A 25,774-nucleotide genomic window follows, 5' to 3' on the forward strand; every position below is an offset into this window, starting at 1 on the left:
AAAAGTTCCTGGAGTTTTCCTCACTGAAGCTGATTTTTTTTCTGGAAAACACGAGCGCCCCCTACGGAACCGCAAGCTCAGGTTTCATCCAAAGAGCTTCTTAAAGCTGCGTTCCGTCTGAGGACCAGCAGGGGGCGACTCCCCTGATACTATGAGGAAATGATGCTTCTGCTCAGCTGACTCTGCTCAGAGTTCACGTCTCAGTCGTGCTTTCAGGTCTGACTGAATGACACCTGAAGCTCATGTTGGTCTCATCGGAGTCACAAAGGAACAGGAAGCAGGGGAGGGTTTAGGGTGGGGCTTTCTGCGACTGACGAGGCACAGCATCTGTCCCTCCCTCATCACATCTGGGTTCAAATCACTAAAATGGAGACTGTGATCAACACAAGGCTTCAAAGGTGAGATGTTACCTTGGCTGCATCCATCCTTCATATACAGTCACCTGCCTCAGGTGCAAGTCCAGGCCGCTGTGAGCTGCAGGTGCTCTGGCTGGTAGACAGGAGATTGTGGGTTCGAGTCCCGGTGGCGCCTTTCGGAGAGGAAAGCTGTTCGAACGGTTCTCCTGCACGTCGCCTCCTCACACCTGAGGAGCTGCAGGTTCACGGCAGGTACAGGTCATCCTTCTGATCATTTCTGTGGTCCGAGTTTGAATTAAAGGTTCTTAAGCGAAATAAAAAGGTGTTTAGTCTAGCATTATTACTAATAATGATATTTATAGTAAATTTAATAATTTAAAACTAATTTTCTGTTTATTTTGATTATATTGTAAAAGACCGAAATGATTAAAATATTGATTCTTTAATAAATCATTAAATCAATCTTTGTTTTTACACTCTGCCAGAGTTAGACACTATTTATTTATGTTTATTTATTAAGGAAAACATCTTCTGTCTCATTAGCACCATATTAGCACCATATTCTTACAATAAATGCCTTCAACATCCTTCTGCAATTTTTTTTTTACAAGTTTCCTCTTGTTATCTGGGGCTTTTATTGTGAAAAGCTGAGACAGGAAGAATACTTTTTTGTGATGATTAGAGCAAACCAGGTTTCTGGGATCAAATAATCCCAAAATTAAATCTGTTTGAGGAAGGCGTTTAGATTTAGCTTTGTGAATCTTATTTTGGAAGAGTTTCGATCCGGGCTTATCTGCTGCGAGAAGGACTCCGAGTCTCCACAGCCCCTCCTGTCAGAGCCCCATTCCCCACCAGCGCAGTACCGGTGCCTAGTCTAGATCCAGAACCACTTGTTCCCATCCAGAAAGACCGGTCCTAGTTCCAGGACGGTGCAGTCTTTACGGCACTGTGTCGGTGGAGAAGAGGTGATCAGACATCAGCCTGATAGAAAAAAGCTGCGTGACAGGCGAGGAGCTGTTGATATAGAAGACAGAAGGTGTGACTGAGTTAATGGGCTTCGAATGTGGTTAAACAGAAATATGAATGCTCTTTGGATCCTCTAAATGCAGAGGACAGGAGCTTCAGTGCTTCCTAGATTACCTCCATGAGCACAGCAGACACTGGAGCATCCTTTATGAAAAGGGAGGAGATGATTAATCACATAATTCATAGTGAAACAGCAAGGAAATAAAGATTTCTTTCATTTTATAGGCTTTATGCTCATTTGTCAGAGTTCAGATGTGTTGAAATGTTTGCTCAGTGATCGGGGGGGTTGTTTCAGGATGAATAATGAGAGAGATTTGTTATTTTTGTGCTGTGTGTTTAATAAGCTGCTCACATACAGAAGAGTACAGGTACGAGTACAGGTAACCATCATGTGATCCATGACAGAGATAACAGCAGGACGACAGAAACGCTACCTGAAGAAACTTGAGCTGACATGCCAGCAGATCAAACACACAGGAGATAATAAAACAGATAATCTATAGATAATCTATACAGACAGAATCACACAGCTGAACATAAATTAGAACAAATTAAAGTTATAAACATTTCTCTGTGACATATGAACACTGTAGAAAAATAAATGGACACGTTTCTCTGGAGAGCTCGGCAACGGCTCAGCTGTCAGTACAATCGTTATGGTCAGGGTCAGCGTCTGTGGGAGAGGATTAATAATCTATCAATAATCTATCAGTAATCTGTGAGTGATCTGAGGGTCAGTGTTGGTGGGAGAGGATTAATAATCTGATGGTTAGGATGAATAAACTGGTCATTGATGACTCACTGGCTCACATCCGGAGCATGCCCTCCTGCTCGCTGCGTAGCTTCCTGGCTCTGAGGACATCTCTGACGCACTGATGCAGGTATGCGTACTGCACCTGTGGAGAGGCAGCAGGCGAGTCGCGGCTCAGATTACACGATTTAATTTTTAGCCTGAGAGCGCAGATTACAGAATTACAGGAGTTTATTCTCACATTAGTTTATGACTTCAGGCTGAGCCCAGCAGCTTCGGGAATGGATTCAGTGTTTAGATTCGATTGAGCGCCTTCAGCTGTTTGTCAGGCACAGATTTTACAGCACAAACAAAGATTAACCAATCAGGCTGACTAAATCATGTCTGGTATATTTCATCTTTTCCATTCCATGTTTTCTGGGCCACTTCATGGTTCTCCTGCATGGGGGCGGGCACTGTGGCTTAGCCGGTTAAACACCTGTCTCGTAAACAGGAGATCCCTAGTTCAAACGGCTATTGACGACTGTTGATTATGAATGTTAACTATTTAATGACTGTGACAGCGACACTGTCAAAGGGTTATAGAAGAAACACAATAATAAACTGTTAATAAATAACAGTTTATTATCTAATGAGCTTCATTTGACTCCAGAAAGCCTGAATAAAGGAGAACGTGACAAACATTTCATTTGCCAATAAAACGTTTTAGTTTCGGTTCAGCATGAAAACCTCGCAGCTCTGAGGCTGAGGAGAGGTCACATGACCTTTCTGGCTCAGGTACAATAAAGCTTCAGGTGTTTTTCTGTAGCCTCGCCCACATTACCTGCATATTAGCTATTATCACGCTAATAAAGGTGCAACAGGTACACTGAGGGAGGTGTTACAGCAAAGCCCCAAAACTCAACAATAAAACACATAGTAGAACAAATAAGTCATTAAAAGAGAAACATCAGAGGGTGGGGTTCGAATCAAACTGCCTAACATGTCCCAAAGGTCAGCAGCTACCAAATAAGACAGAGCTGTGTCAACATGCAGCACTCACAGCAAAGGAAACTTCATCTCCCAGCATGCATTTCATCACAAATGTCGCTTGACTGAGTATCAGTGGGAGGACAGGAAGCAATCTGCAGCTCCAGCTGGCTCATTGTAAATGATTCACAGTAAATAATCCCTCTGTAGAGGCAGATGATCAATAAATCAGAGGATCATTTTTACACACTAACAGGTTCACTTTCCCAGTGGATCCATCTGTGGAGCTGAAGTCACGTTTCAGTGAAGAGCAGAGGTTTCCTGCTCACAAGTCCACCAACACAGAGGAGCAAAGTCACCTGCGATACCAGAACAAACCCCGATTCAAGCAAGACAACAGACAACACAGCGACGGCGGGGGGGTGCCGGCGAGCGCCAGCTGGACACGAGCGAGACCATCAACTCAAAGCAAAACACGAGACACGAATAAACAGGAAATAATGAGAACAGGAAGCAGAGGCCCAAAATACAACACTAAAGAAACCCCCCCGAGACCATGAGAATGCAGTTCCAGTGCTGAACTCTCAGAGGTCAAAGGTCAGCCATCAGAACTGGTTACAAACATGGCTGATTCATGGCTAAATCTTCTGATAGCAGATAGAAAAAGAAGGGCTGGTCAGAAGCCTGGAGGTCGTGCTGCTGCTGCCTAACAGCACACAAACATTTGCTCCCATGATGCATTGGCCCTACCTCAGTCTGCACCATGTGTGATCGGTGGAGTCGCAGGTCAAACACGGCACCGTAGATATCCACCGTGTCTTTGGCGTCCATCTGCTGCAGCACTCGATCCAGGACGATGAAAGTCCCCGTCCGGCCCACGCCAGCACTGACAAATGCACCAAAGTCCAGTCAAAAAACACTTAATTTAACAAGCACGCACACAGAGCAGGACTGCCACTTCATCACACAGAGCAGCTAAAAGCTTGCTGATATTAATCATGACAAACACAAATGAAGCAGTTTCTTAAAAGCTGTCATTTGTTGAAATCTGGCTACGATACATTATATAGTTTGACATTCTATGAAATTAGTGGTTCATCACTCTGAAAGTTGTTGGAATTATGGTATAAATTCCATTCTGTTTATTATGAATTATCATATCTTCTGTTTGTTTATTTTCTATAAGTTGTTTTATGTACATATGATACTGTTGTTTTTATGTTTGAAATGGAAACACGTGGTGACATTTCTAACAAAGGAAGTTGTAGTTCTCTGCAGGCTGTTTTCAGCCTGCAGAGAACAAACATAGGATACGTGTCTCATATACGCCATGTTACATGCACATTCCACAGTATACTTACTACCATATATGGTAAGGAAAAAGCCAAGAATGTTGTTTATTACATGCTGTAAACTGCGTTTGGTGTAACCCACGTGATCTTATTGTGAAAGTCCGAATAAAAGCGCTGCGCAGGAAGCCGTCCTTCAGGACAGATAACTTCCGCTCAGCCACAAGCTGAGTTCAAGGAACGGATCTCTCCTCCTTGCGCAAGTTTGAAAAGAGTTGTGTGTTTGTTCTCTGAGTTATTAAAATGATCTGAACCTATCAAAGTTTTACCCTTTAAGGAAGGATGATGTACCTGCAGTGGACTACAGTGGGTCCAGATCCTGGAGTCCTGTTGACGTAGTCCCGGACAGTTCGGACAAACTGGATGAGGGACTGAGTGGTCTCTGGGACGCCATGGTCCGGCCACACCGTGTAGTGAAACTGACGAACCAGGCGGCTGAAGCCGAGCTGCTCCTCCTGAAACACACAGGTACAGTAAACTGACCTGGGATCATCTTCTGGGTTCTTTGAAGAGTAAAAATAAAGCGAGTGTTTGGTTAACAGCTGATGAACCATCGCTGAAACGTACGCTGTAGATGCTGAACTCTCGGATCGTCCACTCGGGCAGAACCGACTCTGACAGCATCTGTACGATCAGGTCTCCGTAGTACAGAGGATCCTGATCGAACGGCCAGTAGTGATCGCATTTCACCTGGAAGGAGGAGGAGGAAAACCTCACTGTCTCAAAATAATGAGGTCACCTTAGTTTTATATGATGTTTCTGTCTTTCTGGTACCCACCCTTCCTTTCTCCACACACTGGGTGACCATCACCACATTGTGTACGTTCTGCTCCCAAACCATCTTCCAGAAGTCATCCTTAGTTCCTGGCAGGGGACCCTGTGTGGCGATGTACTCCCGCCGGAAGTTATTACCCTGAAAACAGACAGTGTGAATGCTGATGCTCAGACAGCCGCTGAGGTTGATTGGATAAAAGACTATGAGAAAATGATCCTAATGCTCACCTGATCTCTGACCTCAGTAAACCTTTTCCTGACAAGTTCATGGTTCATCAGCAGGTCTTAACTACTAAGTCAGTCTTTGTAACAAAGCCATGTGTGCTCATGTTAATACAACCGAGCTCTACAGTCAGCACAAAACCCGACTGGCTTTCGACTTTATGTCCTACCTCACAGCTTTTGGCGATTGTTATGACATTTGTCAGCTTGGCAGACTGTCCGAAATCAATTAAAAAATCAGGTCCGAATCGAGGCTGAACCAAGTCCAAAGCCACGCCCAGGACCTTTTCAAAAATCAACCAAGTCCAAACTAAGGTGCACTGCAGAGGCTTTCACCATTTACTGTACTTTGACTGAAGCTAACTGGACATAAAAAAAATTCCCTTTCAGTGTCTACAGTCTGTACTGGTGTCTTACTGGGATGTAGCTGGCATTGATGTAATCGGAGCAGGGGTCGTCATCGATGTAGGACAGCTTGACCCTCGTTGAGTCGTCTGAATAAGAGAAATACAGTTAGACGCAGAGCGTCGGCAGCCTGGTGAGCCAGCTTTTATTCCATCTGTGGGGACGTGACTCACAGGCCAGGATGTTATTGTATCGGTTCTTCCCACGGTTCTCCGGCAGCAGAGCTGAGTCCAGAGGCTGATTACGACCAACGTCCTTCAGATCCTGTTGGGGAGACAGTAACCATCAGGAGGGATTCACAAAAAGATGAACAAAGACACAACTTCAACACTCTTAAAGATGTAACATCCATCACCAGCTTCAAGGCTGTTAAAGCATCAGCAGTGAGGGGTGTGACAGGCTTTATTGATGGATAAATGGTGGCTGATCGCTGACCTCGTACTCCTCTGACAGCAGGTAGTTGGAGTCAGCCTGCAGTTTGCTGTAGTGAGGCTCAAAGTTGACGATTTTAATGGGACTGCGGGAGAAAACAAAATGTTTAACACGAGAAAAAAGTCCCAAAGGTTAAAGATGAACCAAAGAAGTGTGAAGGAATGGCTCACCTGGAGATCCGACGGCTGCTGGGGAGCAAAGAGCAGAGAGAGACGTCAGAGTTCAAGCTGTCATGGTCCCGGGTCTTAACCCGGGATTCTGGAGCTCTTGGACTTCTTATTAAAAATATTCTCTTTGATTCCTTGTTTTTCTTTAGTCTGTATTTCTACTGCTTAGTTTGTTTTTCATAAGCTCTGGTCACCTCTTAAGTCCAGCTGCCTATGCTCTGCATGTTCACTTCCTGCTTTTCTTTATAACATTTGTCTCCTGTATCTAGTTTTCCTTCCTTGTCTCGTCACCCTCCTGTGTGTACTTACACCCTCCTGCATGTTCCACGTTTCTCTTTTTGGACCGGTTCCCTCAGTTGTTCAGCTTTGCCATTTCTTCTAAATAAAGGTCAGTGTTCTGTTTAGGCCACTTCACCTTAAAGTCTGCATTTTGGTCCACTTTCAGCATTTCCCACCTCAGCTCATGACACATGCAGTATTCAGATGTTCCTCTGAAGTAAAAGTACTCGGTCACAGTAAGTAAGAGTAACAGTACTGGGTCTGGAGTAGTGCTGAGGCTGTCTGTGATACCTTCAACTCAATGATTCAGATTTATTCAAGGTTGTGAGAAGTAGGGGGCTGAAGGTGCTGCAGGACCCCCTGGTGGGTTTTAGAGGACATGCACGTCCATCAGTATAAAAAGATTCTAATAGATTAAATTTGAGAATGTAATGTGAGAGTCTGCACTTTGAATATTCATTTAAAATTTGTTGTGTTGTACAGAGCCAGACTTACAAAAGCTGAGTCACTGTGCGACCATACCTGAGGGTTATTGATTTCTTACCCTCTGACCCCCAGCTGGTTCCCTGCAGCTGCTGCTCTCTCGCGCCTCATATTTATCCTGACCTCGGGCCTCTCCTCCTCCCTGATGGAAACACAGCAGCACTGTTTAACCTAAACTAAGCTAAGCAGGTGTACCTGTTGGCCAGGTGTGTCCTTGGATACTCACACTTTGCGAGCTCTGTGCCTGCAGACAAACAGAGCGGTGATTCCCACAATCACAGCAATGAGGAAGAGTCCAGCACTCACTCCTTCAATGACGCCACTCAGAGGCTCTGCAGGAGGAAACACAACTGTAACACTTTCCTGAGGGTTTACCTGCACCTCCTCCTCCCACCTTAACCTGAGGTGTACTTTAATCTGAGCTCAGGTTTGTTCTCACCGGCCTCAGTGACGATGGGCTGCGACAGGTAGGTGTCAGTAAACAGAGGAGACGAGACGCTCGAGTCCTTCGCATCATCGTCATCGAACAGTTGAGTGAACGCTCGGACGCTGATCCTGGAGACACAAACACAGGTGATTCATGCAACAACAACTGACCTTGGTGGTAACATTGAAGTAAAAGGAGGAGCTGAAAGGCTCAGAGATGCTGGAGTGTTTCTAAAACAGATCATTAAGGCTCCAGATCTCAGGTCAGCCTACAGACCTGGAGGGTTCCAGTTTGGAGGACGTGGACACTAAGTCGACTACCTGACATTCAACCTGAGGATTTTTCAGTACCTGTAGGTAGTCTTTGGCTTCAGGGGTCCATCGCAGAAGTGGTTCAGGTCTCCTCTGGACTCTGGGTCCCTGTGTAAACTTCTGGAATCACAGGCACCCCCTAGCAAGTCCATCCCACTCCCCAAACTGATGTTAAAGCTGTGGGTGGTGCTGTCAGGGCTCTCAGTGCACGAGCTGGGGAAGTAGCTGGTCTGGTAGGACCTGATGGAGCTGTTGGAGGTGTAGTCCAGGTAGGAGGGCAGCGGGTGCTGCTGCTCCGGCTGGATGGTGCCAACACCTTTAGAAACAGGCCAGAAGATTCAAGGTCAGGTTCAATCCATCCATTACTTATCCCAAAAGCTGGGGACTTCATTTTCTGAGGGAATTTTGGAGGGAATGATGTCTGTTAGTCACAGAAGTCATGACAGCATTTTAATAAAAGACAATTTAAGACCAGTAACACCAGGTGAAGTCAGGTCAGATCTTCAGACAGGATCAGAACAACAGGGTGGAGGTCCAAGAGGAATTACTGTTCAGGAGGATCAACCAATCAGTGATGTGCACAGATGGATATGCAGTAAACCGGCCTCGTGCCCATCCTGCTCACCTTTGGACTCGGTCACCACCACGGTGAAGTACTTGACAGCTCCATTGACGTCACTGAACCAGCTGCAGTTAAACTGGAAAGAGATGGAGGACTTGGTGACCACAGCAGACTGCTCACTGATCCGGGTGCTGGTGGGAGGCATGGGAGGACCTGCAGGAGACACAACAGGATGATAGCACGTTTAACTACACCCTCCCTCACACTATGGATATGTTAACTTCTGCCCGGCCTTACGGTCGATCATGGTGACCACATTGTCCTGAGCCTCCTCACTGGTCGTCCCATAAGAGATGACCTTCACAGAGACCGTGTAGTGTTTGTGAGGCTCCAGCTGGGTGATGATGTAGCTGGTGGAGTCCCGTCCGATAAGTCTGGAGTAGATCAGGGTGTGGGAGTCCTTGTGGAGACACTCGATGGTATAGGAGTCGTAGTCAGTCTGTGGGGTTGCCCAGGAGCAAGAGATGGAGGTGGAACTCTGAGGGCGGCAGTGGAGGCTGTGGACTCTCTCTGGCTCTGCAGCAGAAAGCGACATAACAGGATAAAATCACATTACATGCTGGTTTTAATCAGAATGTAAGTGATCTGCTGCCACCTACTGGTGCGGATGCTGTTGTGGATGGCTGTGCTGTAGGTGGGCGTGGCCCCGGACTCTGTGGCCCCACTGACGGTGCGGAGGCTGAAGTTATAGCGTCGTCCGGGGAACATCCCCCTGAGGATGCGGCTGCCGGAGGTCCGGCTGTGGTACGGATTGATGATGGACAGTCGGTCCCGAGGAGTCCACTGCAGGTCAAAGTCGTCGTAGTCGGAATCCACGGGGCCACTCCATGTGATCTCCAGGGAGGTGTTGGTCACCCCCCTGAACAACATGGAGGCTGGTGGTTTGGGAGCTGAGGAGGGAAAGGATTTGCTGTTGGTCTGATGTCCCATCATGAACTATACAGATTCATGTGTCTTATTCTGTTTTAGCTTATTATCTTCCTGCATCTGGACTTCATGCCTGTAGCGTCTCGTGTGACTTTGTGTTGTTACTGAAAAGTGCTGCACTGATAAACTCTCCTCACTGCGCTGTAAGACTGGAGAAGTGCTTTTTCTTGGCACTGAATCTGCTGTCTGAATATCTGTGACTCCTGGTTTCGTCCTCACTGAGCTCTAACAGTAACAATGTGATGGTGCGTCTCACCTGTCCGGCCCAGCGTGCTCGCCCTGTTGCTGAGCTCGCCGCTCTGGCTCAGCACCTCGGCTCGGTACAGGCGACCCGGTACGAGGCCCGAGAAGACGAACTCCGTGGCTTCTGAGCCCACCTGATGTACGGCCTGCTGAGAGCCGTTGGGGTTGTAGAGATACAGCTGATATCCACTCAGATCGCCATCGCCACGCTCCCAGTTCACCCACAGAGAGTCAGACTGGTTTCCACTCTGAGCCTTCAGGAACGCCACGACTGCCGGAACTGAAGAGAAACACAGTCACGGATACAGCCTGCAGGTTCACCGTTCAGGTTCAGAAAGGATAATATACAGTATATTTCCCACTAAATGACTGTGTACACTAGAAGCCCAGCTGGTCCCACCTGTCCTGGCACCAATGGAGGTCGGGTTGGTCTGGTCTCCGCTGTGGATCCGGATCAACATCTTGTAAGGAGCTCCAGGTCTGAGACCCTGGAAGGAGTATTGCTGACTGTTGGACTGGACTCGCTTTTTCTCCTGGAGCCGGTCGTCACCATCATACAGAAAAACTTCATACAGCTGAAAGTCTCCCTCTGGTGGAGACCAATGGAAGGACAGGCTGGTGGTGGTGTTTGCCGAGACGGTCAGACTGGTGACCACGGCCGGGTCTGACAGAGTGACGAGAGAAGAGCGTCTCTTTTAACCTTGGCTTTACTTAAATTTACTCGGTCCTACTGAGTGTCCTGCTCACAGTGCTGTGAGGGACTGTAAGTCAAGTTATTTGTTTTTTTTTCCAACTAAATATTTTCTCAAAATATTCTGCCTTGCCTGTAAAATCTGGAAAACATCAAGTTTTTCCCTCCATGACATTCAAAGTGAGAAACAGGAAGGCTTACTTGTCCGAGCCTCAGCGATGACACCAACGCTGTGGACCCCGCCGCTGGTAGTCTGGACCAGGACTCGATACTTCTTTCCTGGGATGAGGCCGTCAAACTGGTGCTGGGTGTGTCCAAAGGGCCGAGAGGCGTTTCTCAACAGACTGCCTCTTTCATCCAGAACTTGCAGGACATATCCATCAGCCACGCCCAGAGCCTCCTGCCAGCTCACCTGGAGACTACAGGTGGAGTGGAGGGAGTCCACCTGGAGCCCCGTCACTGCAGAGGGGACTGAGAGACACAAGGATGATACAGACCACAGTAAGAAGCAGGTGATCTGTGCTACAGTGTGGTGTATATTCAGTGTAGGGTGGTGTATATACCAACCTGTGCGCCCTGTGACAGTGTTGTTGTTCAGCAGCTCTCCGCTCATAGACTGAACCATGATGGTGTACATCTGGCCCGGCTGCAGGGAGCCGAACGTCACCTCGTTCTGGTGTTTGAGGACGTTTCGGACGCTCAGCTGTCGGCTCTCTCTGTACAGAAACACGGAGAATCCGTCCACGTCGCCTGGACCGGGAGTCCAGCTCACCTTCAGACTGCTGCTGTCTCCACTGTTGCTGACGTGGATGTTCTTCACTTTACTGGGAACTGAAAGATGATAAAGGTTCAAGCGCTTCCGAGCTACAGCGATTCCTTGTTCTTTGCTTCAAGGTTTAATGACGTTCACGTCCACAAAAGCAGAGACAGGGAAACTGAAAGGTTTCAGATGGAGCTGTGTGCCAGCTGTCTCTGATTTTAATGGGCAGCCATAAACCTTCTTGGGGGGGCCTCGTGGTAATCTGGATCATTTTATCTATGATTTAGAGGAGGAGATGTTTCTCTGAGTAACAGCAGAGGAACTGCAGCTCAACCAACAAGCAGCAGAAATATCAGTTATTAGTAAAGACTCACAAAAGCAGGTTTCTGTTTATTTTTCTACAAACTGATGGAGACTGGCATCAGATTATGGATTCACCTGATACATCATTTACCTGAAAGTGCAGGACTCTACAACTAAGCAGTACCTGATGTTCAGGAAGTTCAGAGAGAAGACTCCTGACAATAACTGGACCTGTTAAGTTAAAGTGTTACCAAGATTTTCCTTATTGAACACGGTGTGCTGCATTATGTATCTTTATGTTTAGAAGCAGAAGACCTCTGTGACCTCTGACCTGTGCGTCCCTCTATGAACTGGGCCTTCTGATTGGTCCCGCTGTAGGTAGAAACTATGATCTTGTAGCGCCGTCCAGGCATGAGCGACGACAGGACGTACTCCCTCACGCCGCTGCCCAGAGTGATGGGAGGAAACACCTTCATGTCGCTGAACAGCAGCTGCACCTCGTAGTGATCCACGTCACCCGGAGCTGCCGACCACGTCACCCGCAGGTCCTCGGTGCCCCGCCCAGCCAGAGTAAGGGAACGCACTGCCGCCGGGACTGACAGGACGGGACATGACCCACAGTTAGTCTACAAAGCTTTATTCCGACATCTCAATATGTCATGTAAAATGAGAGAGAAGTAAAACAAGCAAAATACACGAATCCGATGTAAGGAAGTTGTATATGTGCAATTTATTTCCATCCACACATAGCAGACCCGAGGCCAGTTCCTCTTATGGGGGGACACAGAGGTGTTCCCAGACCAGCTGAGGGATATTATCCCTCCCAGGTCTCCTCCCAGATGAACTGAAACACCTCAGCTAGCTCCTTTCGATGTGAAAGAGCAGCGGATGATCAGACTAACTCCAGTTCTTCACTGCTTATTTCTGGAAAAACGAAACTTTCTTTTTACTTCACACCGATCAGTTGATCACCCACTGACCTCACCGTATCCTGATACGTCTCATCTGCTTTACTAACTGTGTTCATGCTCATGAGCTTATGAGCCTGACTGGGGTCAGAGGTCACTCACATGTGCTGCCGTGGGTGGAGGCGATAGCTTCGTATTTCCCGCTCCACGTGGTCACCAGCACCGTATAGAGCCTGCCGGGCACCAGGCTGGTGAACACACACGTGTGCTCCGTCTTCGGCACCGTCTTGTTCTGCAGGAACACGTTGCTGTGTTTGATGAACACCTGGTACAGGTCGAAGTCTCCGGCAGCGTGACGCCAGTACACCTTCAGGTAGTCGTCCGAGGCATTGTGGGTCGCTGTGGGGCTCTGGACCTTCGATGGCTCTGATGGAGGATAATCCAAAAAAAACTGTTAACACTACTAAAATCGAGTCTGCAAGACATCACTGTTTAGTGTGTTTCATTCAAAATACCTACAATAGATACATGTGAATATTCAGGTCCATATAGATTTGGACACTGACACCGTTTTTATTATTTTTGCTGTTTAACATTTTAGAGTGATAGTTAAAACTGAAGTAACTGTCCAAAAAGTGCAGACTTTAATTTGATGGTACTCACACCCAGAAAACAATTTAGGAAACTTTACAACGTAGCCCCCATTTTTGATGGAGTCACATGAAACAGCTCTTAGACTCAAGAGCTGACAGGCGTGGCCTTCCATTATTTTCCTTAAATGAACAGGCACACAGAGATTAATAATAACTAATGATTAAACACAGAGTGACGTATAAACAGAGTAAAAAGAGGTGAATGAAAAAGAAACAGTGCATTATGGGAACCCCTTCAGCAGCCTAGGCCTATAGCAGCATCAATAAGGGAGGGTTCAGGGTCACCTGATCCAGCCCTAACTATAAGCTTGATCATAAAGGAAAGTTTTAAGCCTAATCTTAAAAATAGAGAGGGTGTCTGTCTCCTGAAATGACTCCAAGATTTCTCACAGTGTTACTGGAGGCCAAAGTAATGCCATCCAGAGTAAGTATCTGGTTAGACACCATGTTTCTAAGATTTGTGGGGCCGAGAACAAGAACTTCAGTTTGATCTGAATTTAGAAGCAGGAAATTAGAGGTCATCCAGGCCTTAATGTCTTTAAGACATTCCTGCAGTTTAACTAATTGATGTGTGTCATCTGGCTTCATTGATAGATAAAGCCGAGTATCATCTGCATAACAATGAAAATTGATGCAATGCTTTCTAATAATACTGCCTAAGGGAAGCATGTATAATGTAAATAAAATTGGTCCTAGCACAGAACCCTGTGGAACTCCATAATTAATCTTAGTGTGTGAAGAAGACTCCCCATTTACATGAACAAATTGGAGTCTATGAGATAAATATGATTCAAACCACTGCAGTGCAGTACCTTTAATACCTATAGCAAGCTCTAATCTCTGTAATAAAATGTTATGGTCAACAGTATCAAAAGCTGCACTGAGGTCCAACAGGACAAGAACAGAGATGAGTCCACTGTCAGAGGCTCTAAGAAGATCATTTGTAACCTTCACTAATGCTGTTTCTGTACTGTGATGAATTCTGAAACCTGACTGAAACTCTTCAAATAAACCGTTCCTCTGCAGATGATCAGTTAGCTGTTTTACAACTACTCTTTCAAGAGTCTTTGAGAGAAAAGGAAGGTTGGAGATTGGCCTATAATTAGCTAAGACAGCTGGGTCAAGTGATGGCTTTTTAAGCAGAGGTTTAATTACAGCCACCTGAAGGCCTGTGGTACATAGCCAACTAATAAAGACTGATTGATCATTTTTAAGATTGAAGCATCAATAATTGGAAAGACTTCTTTGAACAGTCTAGTAGGAATGGGATCTAATAAACATGTTGCTGGTTTGGAGGAAGTAACTATTGAAGTTAACTCTGAAAGACCAACTGGAGCAAAAGAGTCTAAACAAATACCAGCAGTGCTGAAAGCAGCCGAACATGAAGATCAATCTTTGAGATGGTTATGAATAATTTTTTCTCGAATGTCTAAAATTTTATTTGTAAAGAAATCCATGAAGTCACTACTAGTTAACGTGAAGGGAATACTCGGCTCTACAGAGCTCTGACTCTTTGTCAGCCTGGCTACAGTGCTGAAAACAAACCTGGGGTTGTTCTTATTTTCTTCAATTAATGATGAGTAGTAAGATGTCCTAGCTTTACGGAGGGCTTTTTTATAGAGCAACAAACTCTTTTTCCAGGCTAAATGAGCATCTTCTAATTTAGTGAGACGCCATTCCCTCTCCAGCTTTCGGGTTATCTGCTTTAAGCTGTGCGTTTGTGAATTATACCACGGAGTCAGGCACTTCTGATTTGAAGCTTTCCTTTTCAGAGGAGCCACAGTATCCAAAGTTATACGCAGTGAGGATGTAAAACTATTGACGAGATAATCGACCTCACTGGGAGCAGAGTTTAGGTAGCTGCTCTGTACTGTGTTGGCACTGAAGAGCATAATAATGAAGGAGGGAGGGGGCTTTCAGGGAATACTGTTAAGTCTTCAGTTTCTATGTTATATGTCAGGACAAGATCCAGAGTATGATTAAAGTGGTGGGTGGGCTCCTTTACATTTTGAGAGAAGCCAATTGAATCTAACAATAGATTAAATGCAGTGTTGAGGCTGTCATTCTCAGCATCTACATGGATGTTAAAATCACCCACTATAATGATTTTATCTGAACTGAGCACTAAATCAGATAAAAAGAGAAATCAGACAGAAACTCTGTTGTATGGAGGTCCACGGGAGACAGCAGATCCCAGAAACCTTTCCTTCATCACAGCCAAGCGAAGAAAAAGAGAGCCCGGTGTATTAAAGAGACCCACCTGCTGTGACAGTACTGAACCGCAAGCACCAACATAAACATTAGGTAAAGTGCTTAAAGTGCACAGAAATGAGTGCTGCATGAATGTGGCTGGTTTAAGTGCTTTGAATGGTCAGTAGGACTATCATCAATACCAGTCAGATTTGTCTTCAAAGGAGATCAAAGCCTGAGGGAACCTGCTGTATTATGGTGGGCTGGTGGGAGTAATCAGTGCATGCATGAGTTCGAGCAGGTTATGTCTCTGAATGCTTGATCTTTTAGTGCTTTGCAGACAGGCTTCACACCCAATCACAAGCTAGAAGCTGATATTTTTGATCTGTTTTCCCACTGGCTGAACAAAAAAGTTTTCTTTTTTTGCTAACTAGGTGATGCTGTGAGTGGTGTACATACGGGTTCTCTCCTGGATGAAGGTGTGGTTTTGGTAGGGGCCGCTGGAGGTGGTGATGGAGATGTTGTAGAGGCGTCCGGACACCAGTGAGTTGAAGACGCATGCGGGGCTCGACTTGGACACGGCGAGAGTGTGAAGGGTCCTCTCCCGGTCACTCAAGGTCACCAGGTAACTGTCCACCTCACCTGCAGCCTGACTCCATGACACACTGAGGAAGTCCGTGCGTCCGTTGTTACTGACCCTGACATCACTCACCGCAGCCGGCACTGAGGGGGGAGGAAGAGGGAGGAGTCAGGGTAAAAGCTGTTCCTGAACACGCAAACATCACTGATCCAGCTGCTGATCATCTCTGTGAGGCTTTCACAGCAACTTCACCTGGAAACAGTCTGATAATCTAGTTCAAGATTATTTATCTGAAAATATATCAGAGAAACAAATAAACAGTCCTCTGAGAGCAAAGGACTTAGAGAAGCAAAACATAGAGACACCAACAAGCACGACAAAACACCAACTAGGGAGGTGAGTGGAGGATAAAGCTCTTATTGCATCATGGGAACACCCCAGCAGCCTAGGCCTACTGCAGCCTAACTAAGGAGGGTTCAGGGTCACCTGATCCAGCCCTAACTATAAGCTTGATTAAAAAGGAAAGTTTTAAGCCTAATTTTAAAAATAGAGAGGGTGTCTGTCTCTTGTCTGTGGAGCAGCATCCTCTGACTGAGGGACAATTCTGGACTCCTGATAACGGTAAAAGGTCCAAAGCTCAGTACACAGTAATTTGTTTGATAGTCTTCTTTATTCATAGCTTTGGAAACAGAGCACATTTCTATACATCTTCTAGGATTGAGTGCTCAAAGCTTCATCCACCTCACATTCACACCTGTGACCAAATTAGAAGCACCAGCCATCCATTTTCTTCCACATGGTGGTGTTGGCGTCGATCCCAGCTGGGGCAAAACGTGGTCAAGTCACCAGTCTATCACAGGACGATCAACCAATCTCCAGTCAACCAAACGTGCGTGTCTTTGGAACCCTGGGGAGAACCCTGGCAGGTGCAGGGAGAACATGCAGACACCACACAGGAGGAACCCAGAACCTTTCTGCTGTGAAGCAGCAGTGCTACACCTCTGTGCTGCCCCCATCCATACATGGAGCTTTTTGGCCCTCAGAGGTTCACATGGTTACTGTGCGGTCCAGCAGTCGACCCTACATTGGTGTAAACTGCACCTGTGTCCCTGTTTCTGCGCATGTCTGAAACTCCAGGAGCTCAGTTCTGAGCCCGTTTGCTAGTTATATGATTTCATGACTTTTAATAAATGTTTAATAAAGTTTCTGCTTGAAAGGAGCAGATTTTGTCCTGTGCACATCTCTGCACCAAAATCAGCTGGGAGGGAGAACGGATGTCTGAACGCGGTTCATGTGTATCAGCTGCTGTTTCTGTCTGTTTATTTTCATCTGTTTGAAGGATGAAATTATTCTTCACGCGCTGCACGTTATGTGCTCTTCATAAAGTCTTCTGTGAGTTACACAACGGCCGCCAGCACAGCGAAGAACAATGAAGCCCCGCCCTGACAGGAAGTCTCTCTCTGAGTGACCTTCAGCTTCTTTTGTGTCGTTGTTGTCGTCAACACTTCCTGAAAATTCCTCTTGAATTCCTGCTTTTCAATAATATCCTGCTTTCAGTTGAACGAACACACACACACACACACACACACACGCACACACAGGATGAGTGTGTCGTCTCAGAGCAGAAGCTGAAACAAACTGCGCACAGCTACACACGATTCAACAGATTCTTTTATAATCAATATTATTATTATGTCCCATATCCACCTTCAGATGCCTTCATTTATTTTCATCCAGTTAAGTGGATCATAAACGCTGCGAAGGATTTTATTAATATTCAGTTCAGTTTTATTTATATAGCAGGTTCTTTACACTGTGAGGTAAAGACCCTTCAATAATACAGAGAACATGGGTCTCAATGATGAGCAGTAATATTAATAATATTGATTAGCTGGAACAGTTTTCTTCCTTCGGCTGCAGCAGCAGGATTCCTCGCATTAGTTCAGGAATACTCGGGAATAAATGAGCATGTTGTCCTCGCTGGAAGCTGCGGCTGTGTTGAACGTGCGGAGTCAGAGCTGCTGGGACCCGGGGCACATAACTCACCTCAACCCACAAAGATGTCCCGACATGTGTGTCGGCGACCTCCTCCCAGGTGACCTCCCCACTGAATGGTAAATGCCTGGGACTCCCCATCAGCTGCCTTTGACTCACATTAGGCTACCACGAGCTGGATGACTGAGAGTCTGCACAGACATGCTTGTAGAACGTGGTTTTGGTCGCGGTGAACACGAGCTTTAGACAGACAACAGGAAGTACCCGCTCTGAGCGCTGAAGCTTTGAAGACGTCATCACACAGGACGCAGGAGCTTAGTGGTCATGTGATCATGATCTAGTTCATTTATAGTCTAATGTTAGTCTTACTTAAGCATTTGCTCTTAAAACGCTAATTTTTGGAAAGGATTTTCATTTCATGTTAAGTTTGTCCTGCACTCCAGTGACATCTGTTTACCACCAGGTTTCATCCACACCTGGTCTCAGTCACCTCCAGGTTACTGTCAGGTGCGCTCTCGTTACTGCCCTCGTTGACCAGTCCTGGTTTGCCTTCCTCATGTACGATCTTTCTGGGTTTTTTTGGTCTGGCCTTTTGCCTGCTCCTCTCATGGATTGTTTAAAATCCCTATGAATGTGTAACCTCAGTAAAGCTCTGGATTTGAACTGGATCCTCTCCTCTATAGTCATTTCCTGAACATACAGGTATCCTAAACTTTTGTTTCATACAGAGATCATTTTCTGTGTAAAACCCACCAGGGTGATGCCAACTACAGGGCCAGGCTCCAAAAACCCTGTGAGAAACATGCAGCTGGGCTGACTCACGGACGTGTCATCGTTGGTTTACTGAAGCAGGTGTTAGAGATCCAGATGAGGATCTCAAAGCTCAGGTAGGTCACAGGTCCAGCTCAGTCCTGGCAGATCAGCTGACCTCTGTGCCAGCCTCTACCAGCTGATGGCTCAGCTGATTCCCTTCTACACATCCTATAGCCTATAATCTCACACACCATTAGCGTGTTGTTTAAGTTCTTTGTGCTGCCTCTGCAAGCCTCTTTGCAACCCGGGTCCTCCTTTCATGCTGTTTCTGTCTGTTCTGACTGAAATGACTGACTGCTGATGCTCGCTCAGGTTTCTTACCGGTGCGTCCCTCAGCCACCATCTGTCTGGACACGTGTCCGGCTCTGACTGTGGTAACCACCACCCGGTACAGAGCTCCTGGTCTTAGAGCCTGGAAGTTGACACTGCTGGTATTGGCCATCACGCTCTCGTTCTTGATGACACTGCTGTCGTAGACCAGCAGGACCTGGTAGGAGTCCAGATGTCCGGAGGCTGGTTCCCACCGCGCCTGCAGGCTGTCGGTGCTTCCGAGGTTGGAGAGCTGCAGCCCGCTGACCTGAGCCGGAGCTGTGGGGACAGGAACAACCATAACACTCTGTCAGGGGTGCTATTACTCACATCAGTTTGACTTCATTTCTGCTGCAGGGTATCATCATCGTCGCTGTGACATACTGGTCCGTGCTGTCACAGAAGCGGAGCTGCTCAGGTTCCCACTGTTGGTTGTCACGGTAACAATGTACCGGCCTCCAGGTGTGAGGCTGTTGAAAGTGTACCCTTTGGCCTCCCAGCTGAGGACCCTCTGAGCTACGACAGCGGCGGCGGTTGCCCGCCGAAGGACCACCGTGAAGCCATCCCACTGTCCGAGCGGCCGAGTCCACAGGACGCTCAGCGACGTTTCATCAGCCTGACGGACGAGCAGCTGCTGCACGGGCCGCGGCGCTGCGGGGGGGGTCAGGTCAACAACATCATTCACGATTCAAGCTTTATTGCCACTGGATACACAACGAGATTCAGTGGGCTACTCAAAACAGCTGCTCTAGCAGTCAAAAAAAAGATAAGTAATAAATAAAAGAAATAGGATAAGTAATAAACAATAGAATAAGTGCACACTAAACAGTAAATATCAAAATAAAAACTACAATACATACAGAAAAAACACTGAGTGGTGAATGCAGTAACAAAATAAAATGAAAGAGTCTGCAGGTTCAGACTGCGCTTTGCGCGGGAAAGGACGGAAGCAGGACTGTGCACTGACCCAGCCGCACGCTGCAGCGCGCCGCGTTACCCAGCATGCCGCTGTGAACTGTGACCTCTGCGCTGTAGAGTCGTCCCGGGACCAGGCCGAGGACGGAGAAGGTGTGCTGTCTGCTCTCCCTACCGACGGTGTCGTTCGCCAGAACCGCCGAGCCGTTCCTCAGGAGGACGTTGTAGTTCTCCCAGTCTCCTCTGGGAGGCGACCAGCTGAGCCGCAGTGTTCGAGCATCACCTGACATGGAGAGCGCCGACACCTGGTCAGGCACTGAAACACCACGAGACAGAGGGTGGAAAAGAGAAACACGTAAGAATTTCTAAAACACCAACCAAAGAGCAACAGAAAAGCTCGAGGCCACCACAGATTGCACGTCAGCTTCGATTCCAGCGTTCTGGCCTCCACCTGAAGTAATGGCATGCACCTGTAACTCCCTCTGAATCTGCTCTCTCACCTGTCCTCCCCGTGCTCCTGCTCTCGGTGCTCTGACCTCCTGCTGAGGAGCTGACTGACACCTCGTAGCTCCGTCCGGGGGTCAGACCATCAAACACCCTCTGGGTAATGTTGGGGGGAAGGTGGTGCTGCTGGGGGGCAGATCCCAGAGCTCTCAGGGTCACTAAGTAGGACTCCACTCCTCCTTCAGGTGGGTGCCAGGAGGCCCGCAGACTGTCTGAGCTATTGTTGTTTTCGAGGAGCAGATCTGTCACAGCTGCTGGGACTGAAGAAGAGGAGGAGGAAGGCACATGTTAGACTCATGTTTATACTGTTTGTTAGCAGAGACAAGATGCGCAGAGATCCTGGCATGGAAGCCTAGACTTTACCGACGATCATTACGGAGGAACAAAAACACACCAGCCATTAGTTTTCCCAGACTTGAACCAACTTCCCGCGAGAGGGAAAACTTTATTCACGCCCACCAGTGTATACCACTTGTCAAAAACAACACGCCTCATTGGCTGTCGGCGTCCTCTGCCACATTAATATTTAACAAAAATAACTTGTCTGTAAACAACAGGAAACAAACATGTCTTTTGCACAATTGAGAGCATATCTGCCAACACTGTTGTCTCCTCCTCTTCCTGTTTCACCTGATCATTATAAGCTGGTTCACCTGTTTACCTGGACACTACCAGCAGAGTTTCTGAAGCACTAAAGTTAATTCTGTGGGTTTTTATTTAATGTCGTGTGGGTGGAGAGTCTGTGCCAGGTGTGAACAGATTTACTGAAGTGATGAAGAGCCTGGGTGAGGTGACCAGCTGCAGACAGAGGAAGGGCGTGGGGAGAGAACGGCCTGAAATATCCTGGCTGAGTGAGACGCTGTTACTGGAAAGAACAACAGAGCTGCAGGGCGACGCAGCTCATCTCACGCTCTCAGGAAAGGAAACCATGACATTTTGTAAACTTCATGCTTTAGACAAGTTCTGCTGACACAAATATTTCTGTGATATCCTTGAGCTATTTCACAGACTTATGATGCTGACTTATAGTTAAAGTGTGAACTTATTCAGCGGGAAAGCTGAATGGAAAAATAAGTCCCATCAGCTGAAAATATTTGAGCTGTTTTGTTTTAACTCTGCTGACGTCCTCTCTGCTCTGCTCGGTCCCGTCCAATAAACATCTTCACTTCTGTTCATTTTTCAAGTTTGACGTGCACCTTTAAAAAAAGACGTGCACACTCCAGGTTCCTCCCATCAATCAGCAGAACAGCATAGAGATGAAAAGTGGTGGTGAAAGTGGTGAAAAGATGGGGTCTCTGGGGTCTCTGGGGTCTCTGGGGTTTCTGGGGTCTTCGGGGTCGGGGCCACATGGTGCTATTTGGATCTAAACATCAGAGGACTTTGTGGAGGTGTTCAGGAACCAACCACATTCAGATGTGGGCGGATTTTGACCTTTGAACCAAAGCTGAGCGTTTGTAATGCAGGTTATTTTTATCAGCCAGTTTCTTGGTATTTCTTGGATGGATGTTCAAAGAATTCCATATTTACATCATGAAGTCAGTGGTTGGAAATAAAGCTGTAATCTTTAAATCTGAATTAATATCAGTGCTCACACAGTCCAGTTTTATATGGTATTTGTCAGCATTTTAGAGAATTATGAAGGCAAAGAAACGCGTGTTTATCTCCAGCTCACCGCGCAGGACGTCACATCATAAAGACACATTAACACAAAGATCAGTGGTTTCATTACCTGTTACAGCCTCTGTGGAGGCGGCGCTCTGCAGGCCGACCGCCTCTGTTACCACTGTGATGGTGTAGCGGGTCCCAGGCTGCAAGCCTTCCAGCTCCACTGAGGTGCTGCTGTTCTTCAGAGTGATGTTCTTCAGCAGAAGCCTGTCCTGATCCATCAGCAGAACCCTGAATTTCTCCACCCGGCCCGAGCTGATCCGCCAGGACACACTGAGGCTGTGCGAGGATAAGGAAGCCACCTGTAGGCCGTCCACTGGGGAGGGAGCTGTGAGATGGAGACAGGGGTATTACGGAGGTGTGGTGGAGCTGTGAGAGGTCTCAGGCCCTGCACTACAAAGTGAGTTCAGCATAGCCAGGGTATCTCTCCCTTCTCTGGACTCTCTTACCCTGACATGGCGATCAGGATAAATGGTTATCCACTCTCTAAATTTATACCTTAAATTTGCTGCTGATTTTTTTTATTACTCTCTTTATTTGAACTTCCTGGATTTTTATTTAAGTGCTGAATCAGTTTCAGTTTCAGTTTGGTTCCCTTTTAAAGCTTTTTGTCAAACAGTTTTTAACTGCATTGCTATTATTAATGATGTAATCAGAGGCTGGATCAGCAGGATTGTGTCTTATCCAGGAAACCTCAGGGTTAACCCCAGGTTTTCTGTACCACGCAGGTGACTCGCTTCTTATCGGGCTAAATCGCCATGATAACTTGTGCTGCAAACCTCAGGTGCTCCAGAGCAGGTGAAATTCCAGATTAGAGACGAGCAGATACGAAATCACCTCCTACTGACCAATCAGAGCTCCAGAAAATAGCGTCACCGTTCCTGGGAGAGGAGGGTCTGAAGTTTTTTGTTTCCCTGATGAACCTCAGGAATAAATACAGTTTTATTCCTTGATTTTTACCTCAGCTGGCAGCAAACAATTTTACAACAGTTTTATTGTTCTGTTCAACTCTGATCCTAAAATATTTATTATTATTTAATCTTTCCTCTGAAACCCTCAAACTGCAGCGAGTCTGCAGCTGATAGGATAAAAAACTAAAGCTGTCAGCATCAGGTGATGCTCAGAGTGTCAGTTTAAAACCAGCTGGGAGAGTCTTTTCTTCACAGCCAGTTCTCAGTGATGCAGACTCCCTGCTGGGGGGATATGTTTTATATGAGCAGCTCGTTACTGAAAGCTCTGAATGAAGCTGTGAGGTCACAGCAGCTCAGACTGAGCCTGCACGGATTCATGTGCTGATGCAGGAAATGTCTAAATGTTGTTCTGCTCGATTCTGACCTGCTGCTGAGTCTCTGCTGGAAACAAATACACACCAAGATCACCTGTTCATACCTGTTCAGTCACATTAATCTCACGGTGATCTGAGACAGACTGAAACGATTTCCACGGCTCCTTCATCAGGCTGCGGGACAGGAAGCTTTAATGAGTAATCTCAGAGTCACCTTAGAAATAAGAGAGCGACTCAGACACACAATCATTCACTGCAGTTCAGATCTTTGTTTTCCCGTCTGTGCCAGAAACCAGCAGATTAACCAGTTTCTGCAGCGTTCTTCTGCTGTCCTGCATGTTACTGTCATAATTTAATGCTCTTTATCGATTTTTAATCACCATGGGATAATATTTCTGGTGGAGGTGGCACAGGGAACATTTTCTGTGGAAGAAAAATCATATGACTCGTGAACAGCCCTTTGAGATTGGCCAGATGCTGCCAGCCTCGCCCCCTTCAGGTGAACATGCAGGTGAAACCCTGGGTTACCTTAGAGAGCTGATAACCAGCTTCATGTTTATACTGATCGCTGATGTTAGGGTCAGAGAGTCCGGGCAATGGAAACATACCCTGGGTATGTTGCGCAGGGCCCGGCCCTCAGCCGGTCAGATACATTCTGATCATGTTTTTAACCCTTTGTGTGTATTTAAAGGGCCAGCACGACATAACCAATCAAACTGTGTCTTCATCTGAATGAGATCAAATTACAGTTTTATAACAGGAGTCAGTCTGTTATCACATGAAGAGATTCACAGGTGAGAAGGCTGGAGGTGTTGTAGCTCACCTGTAGTTGTCATTGTGTGGACAGGTGTGGCGCTCCTGTTCCCAGCTGAAGCCACCACACTGACTTTGTACAGCGTCCCGGGGATCAGGGAGTTAAATTCAGCCTGGGGGGCTGCAGAGCCCATGATTCTGGTGCTCTGCTGGGATCCGCTGCTCATGTCCTCCAGAGTCACATTGTACCAGTCCACATGGCCAGCAGAGGGAGGCCAGGACACCCTCATAACCGCAGACAGACTCTTATAAATAGCCTGACCCTGGCCCAGCTGGACGTCCAAATGAGCTGGGCCGACTGGGTCTGAAACAGAAGAGGACAGTCAGAGTACACCTGCACTGTTTTATTTTGTTCTTGCTCCAGCCTCTGACGGGGACGGTCGCATTCTATCTCTCTCCCTGCCCTCCCTATCTTTCCTGCTTGCTGCTTGCTGTGAGAGCGTCTCTTGCACACTGTTCGAATAAGAATAACATTGAGAGCAATATGGATTTGGCAAACTGGGCCTTCAAGACCATTGATCGAATTTTTTCCACTACGAGATCTGGGAAAGGGGAGCCTGCGTGTCCGAGTGGAACAGACCCGGTTGGATACGTCATCGACTCTTGGAGCTCGTGGAGACCTGTGTGCTTCTCGGCCCTCGAGGTGGAAGACGTGGAAGACGCTTACATATTTGGCTATCTGGTAGCGGTATCTTTTCTGTTTGGGCTTGGAGGATACCTGATTTACCGAGAAATCAAGAAAACCTGGACGGCAGTTCGACATCTGCAGAGGCTGCCGACCCAGGTGGATGGGCTGACCAGAATGGTACAGACTCAGACTCAAAGCCTGATGAACCTGAGCCGTAGACTTGGGGAGTAGCAGGTGAGAGGGGTTCGATCTGGAGATAAGGTACGGTTCTGCACAGTGAGGACGGTAACTAATGAATTTGGATTATTGGATTTATTGAATGGTTTCCCAGTGAGACTGAAGGCTGTTGAAAAAAACAAGCAGCCTGTTCCAAAACAACATCTGCATTATCAGAATTCGGCTCCCTAGCCGGCCTTGGCTGGCAATCATATCTCTCCAGAACTATGTGTGAAGGCCGCTATCCCCCTCAGCCCTCTCTGTGATTTGTGAAGCTGGATCTGGTGTACCAAGGCCGCTGATGAACTTCCATCACTATCAGCAAACTGTTTGGCTGGGAGCTGGCATCTGGGCTCCACAATGCCCCCACCCTCTCGTCTCCGTCTGCATCTCCTCCTGACCCTGACCCTACCCACCATACTGCTATCCCGGCTTTATATGTGCAAATATGCTTTTGCTGAGGTGTTTTTTGGAACCTCGTAAGGTGTTCTTTATGAACACAGTATGAGATGATTTTTTGAACCTAACTATCCCAAGGTATCTCTTTCTGTCTCTCTGCTAAAGGTAGCGCCGTTGTGAAACGGTTGCATGACCTCAGACATCTGTCCCCCCTGTCTGTGTTATGTTTATGTTTGGATGGATGTTCTGTTAACTGCAATTTCCCCATTTGTGGGACTAATAAAGGCATTCTTGATTCTTGATTCTTGATTCTTGAAATGAAGTGATCATCAGAGAGTTGTTTTTCAAAATAAAACAATGAGCAGCAGCTGTTAGCAGCTTTGGTTCTGTGGTACAACTGCTGA

The 25,774-nt window shown here is 46.9% G+C and overlaps 1 protein-coding gene across 2 annotated transcripts in view; it reads right to left on the reverse strand.

Moving 5' to 3' along the window:
* Positions 1 to 1,695: 1,695 nt before the first annotated feature.
* ptprbl (protein tyrosine phosphatase receptor type B, like) overlaps positions 1,696 to 25,774 on the reverse strand; it is a 37,712-nt gene continuing 13,633 nt past the window's right edge. The window contains exons 4-33 of one of the 2 annotated variants that reach the window (XM_030731416.1): positions 24,138 to 24,431; positions 22,094 to 22,357; positions 20,361 to 20,624; positions 19,913 to 20,176; positions 19,330 to 19,596; positions 18,958 to 19,224; positions 15,708 to 15,971; positions 12,568 to 12,831; positions 11,829 to 12,092; positions 11,002 to 11,265; positions 10,636 to 10,905; positions 10,144 to 10,407; positions 9,757 to 10,023; positions 9,173 to 9,463; positions 8,811 to 9,089; positions 8,577 to 8,726; positions 7,991 to 8,267; positions 7,653 to 7,768; positions 7,440 to 7,545; positions 7,275 to 7,355; positions 6,455 to 6,469; positions 6,288 to 6,369; positions 6,026 to 6,116; positions 5,865 to 5,941; positions 5,230 to 5,364; positions 5,019 to 5,141; positions 4,743 to 4,906; positions 3,853 to 3,988; positions 2,185 to 2,278; positions 1,696 to 2,055 (exon numbers count right to left, since the gene is read on the reverse strand). In XM_030731416.1, coding sequence (XP_030587276.1) covers positions 2,189 to 2,278; positions 3,853 to 3,988; positions 4,743 to 4,906; positions 5,019 to 5,141; positions 5,230 to 5,364; positions 5,865 to 5,941; positions 6,026 to 6,116; positions 6,288 to 6,369; positions 6,455 to 6,469; positions 7,275 to 7,355; positions 7,440 to 7,545; positions 7,653 to 7,768; positions 7,991 to 8,267; positions 8,577 to 8,726; positions 8,811 to 9,089; positions 9,173 to 9,463; positions 9,757 to 10,023; positions 10,144 to 10,407; positions 10,636 to 10,905; positions 11,002 to 11,265; positions 11,829 to 12,092; positions 12,568 to 12,831; positions 15,708 to 15,971; positions 18,958 to 19,224; positions 19,330 to 19,596; positions 19,913 to 20,176; positions 20,361 to 20,624; positions 22,094 to 22,357; positions 24,138 to 24,431 — 5,690 coding nt within the window. In that variant the 3' untranslated portion in view covers positions 1,696 to 2,055; positions 2,185 to 2,188. Of the gene's footprint in view, positions 2,056 to 2,184; positions 2,279 to 3,852; positions 3,989 to 4,742; positions 4,907 to 5,018; positions 5,142 to 5,229; positions 5,365 to 5,864; positions 5,942 to 6,025; positions 6,117 to 6,287; positions 6,370 to 6,454; positions 6,473 to 7,274; positions 7,356 to 7,439; positions 7,546 to 7,652; positions 7,769 to 7,990; positions 8,268 to 8,576; positions 8,727 to 8,810; positions 9,090 to 9,172; positions 9,464 to 9,756; positions 10,024 to 10,143; positions 10,408 to 10,635; positions 10,906 to 11,001; positions 11,266 to 11,828; positions 12,093 to 12,567; positions 12,832 to 15,707; positions 15,972 to 18,957; positions 19,225 to 19,329; positions 19,597 to 19,912; positions 20,177 to 20,360; positions 20,625 to 22,093; positions 22,358 to 24,137; positions 24,432 to 25,774 lie in introns of both variants that reach the window. The other variant, XM_030731415.1, reaches the window with a different exon arrangement.

The sequence above is a fragment of the Archocentrus centrarchus genome, chromosome 6, assembly GCF_007364275.1.
Source record: "Archocentrus centrarchus isolate MPI-CPG fArcCen1 chromosome 6, fArcCen1, whole genome shotgun sequence".
Classification (NCBI taxonomy): Eukaryota; Metazoa; Chordata; class Actinopteri; order Cichliformes; family Cichlidae; genus Archocentrus; species Archocentrus centrarchus.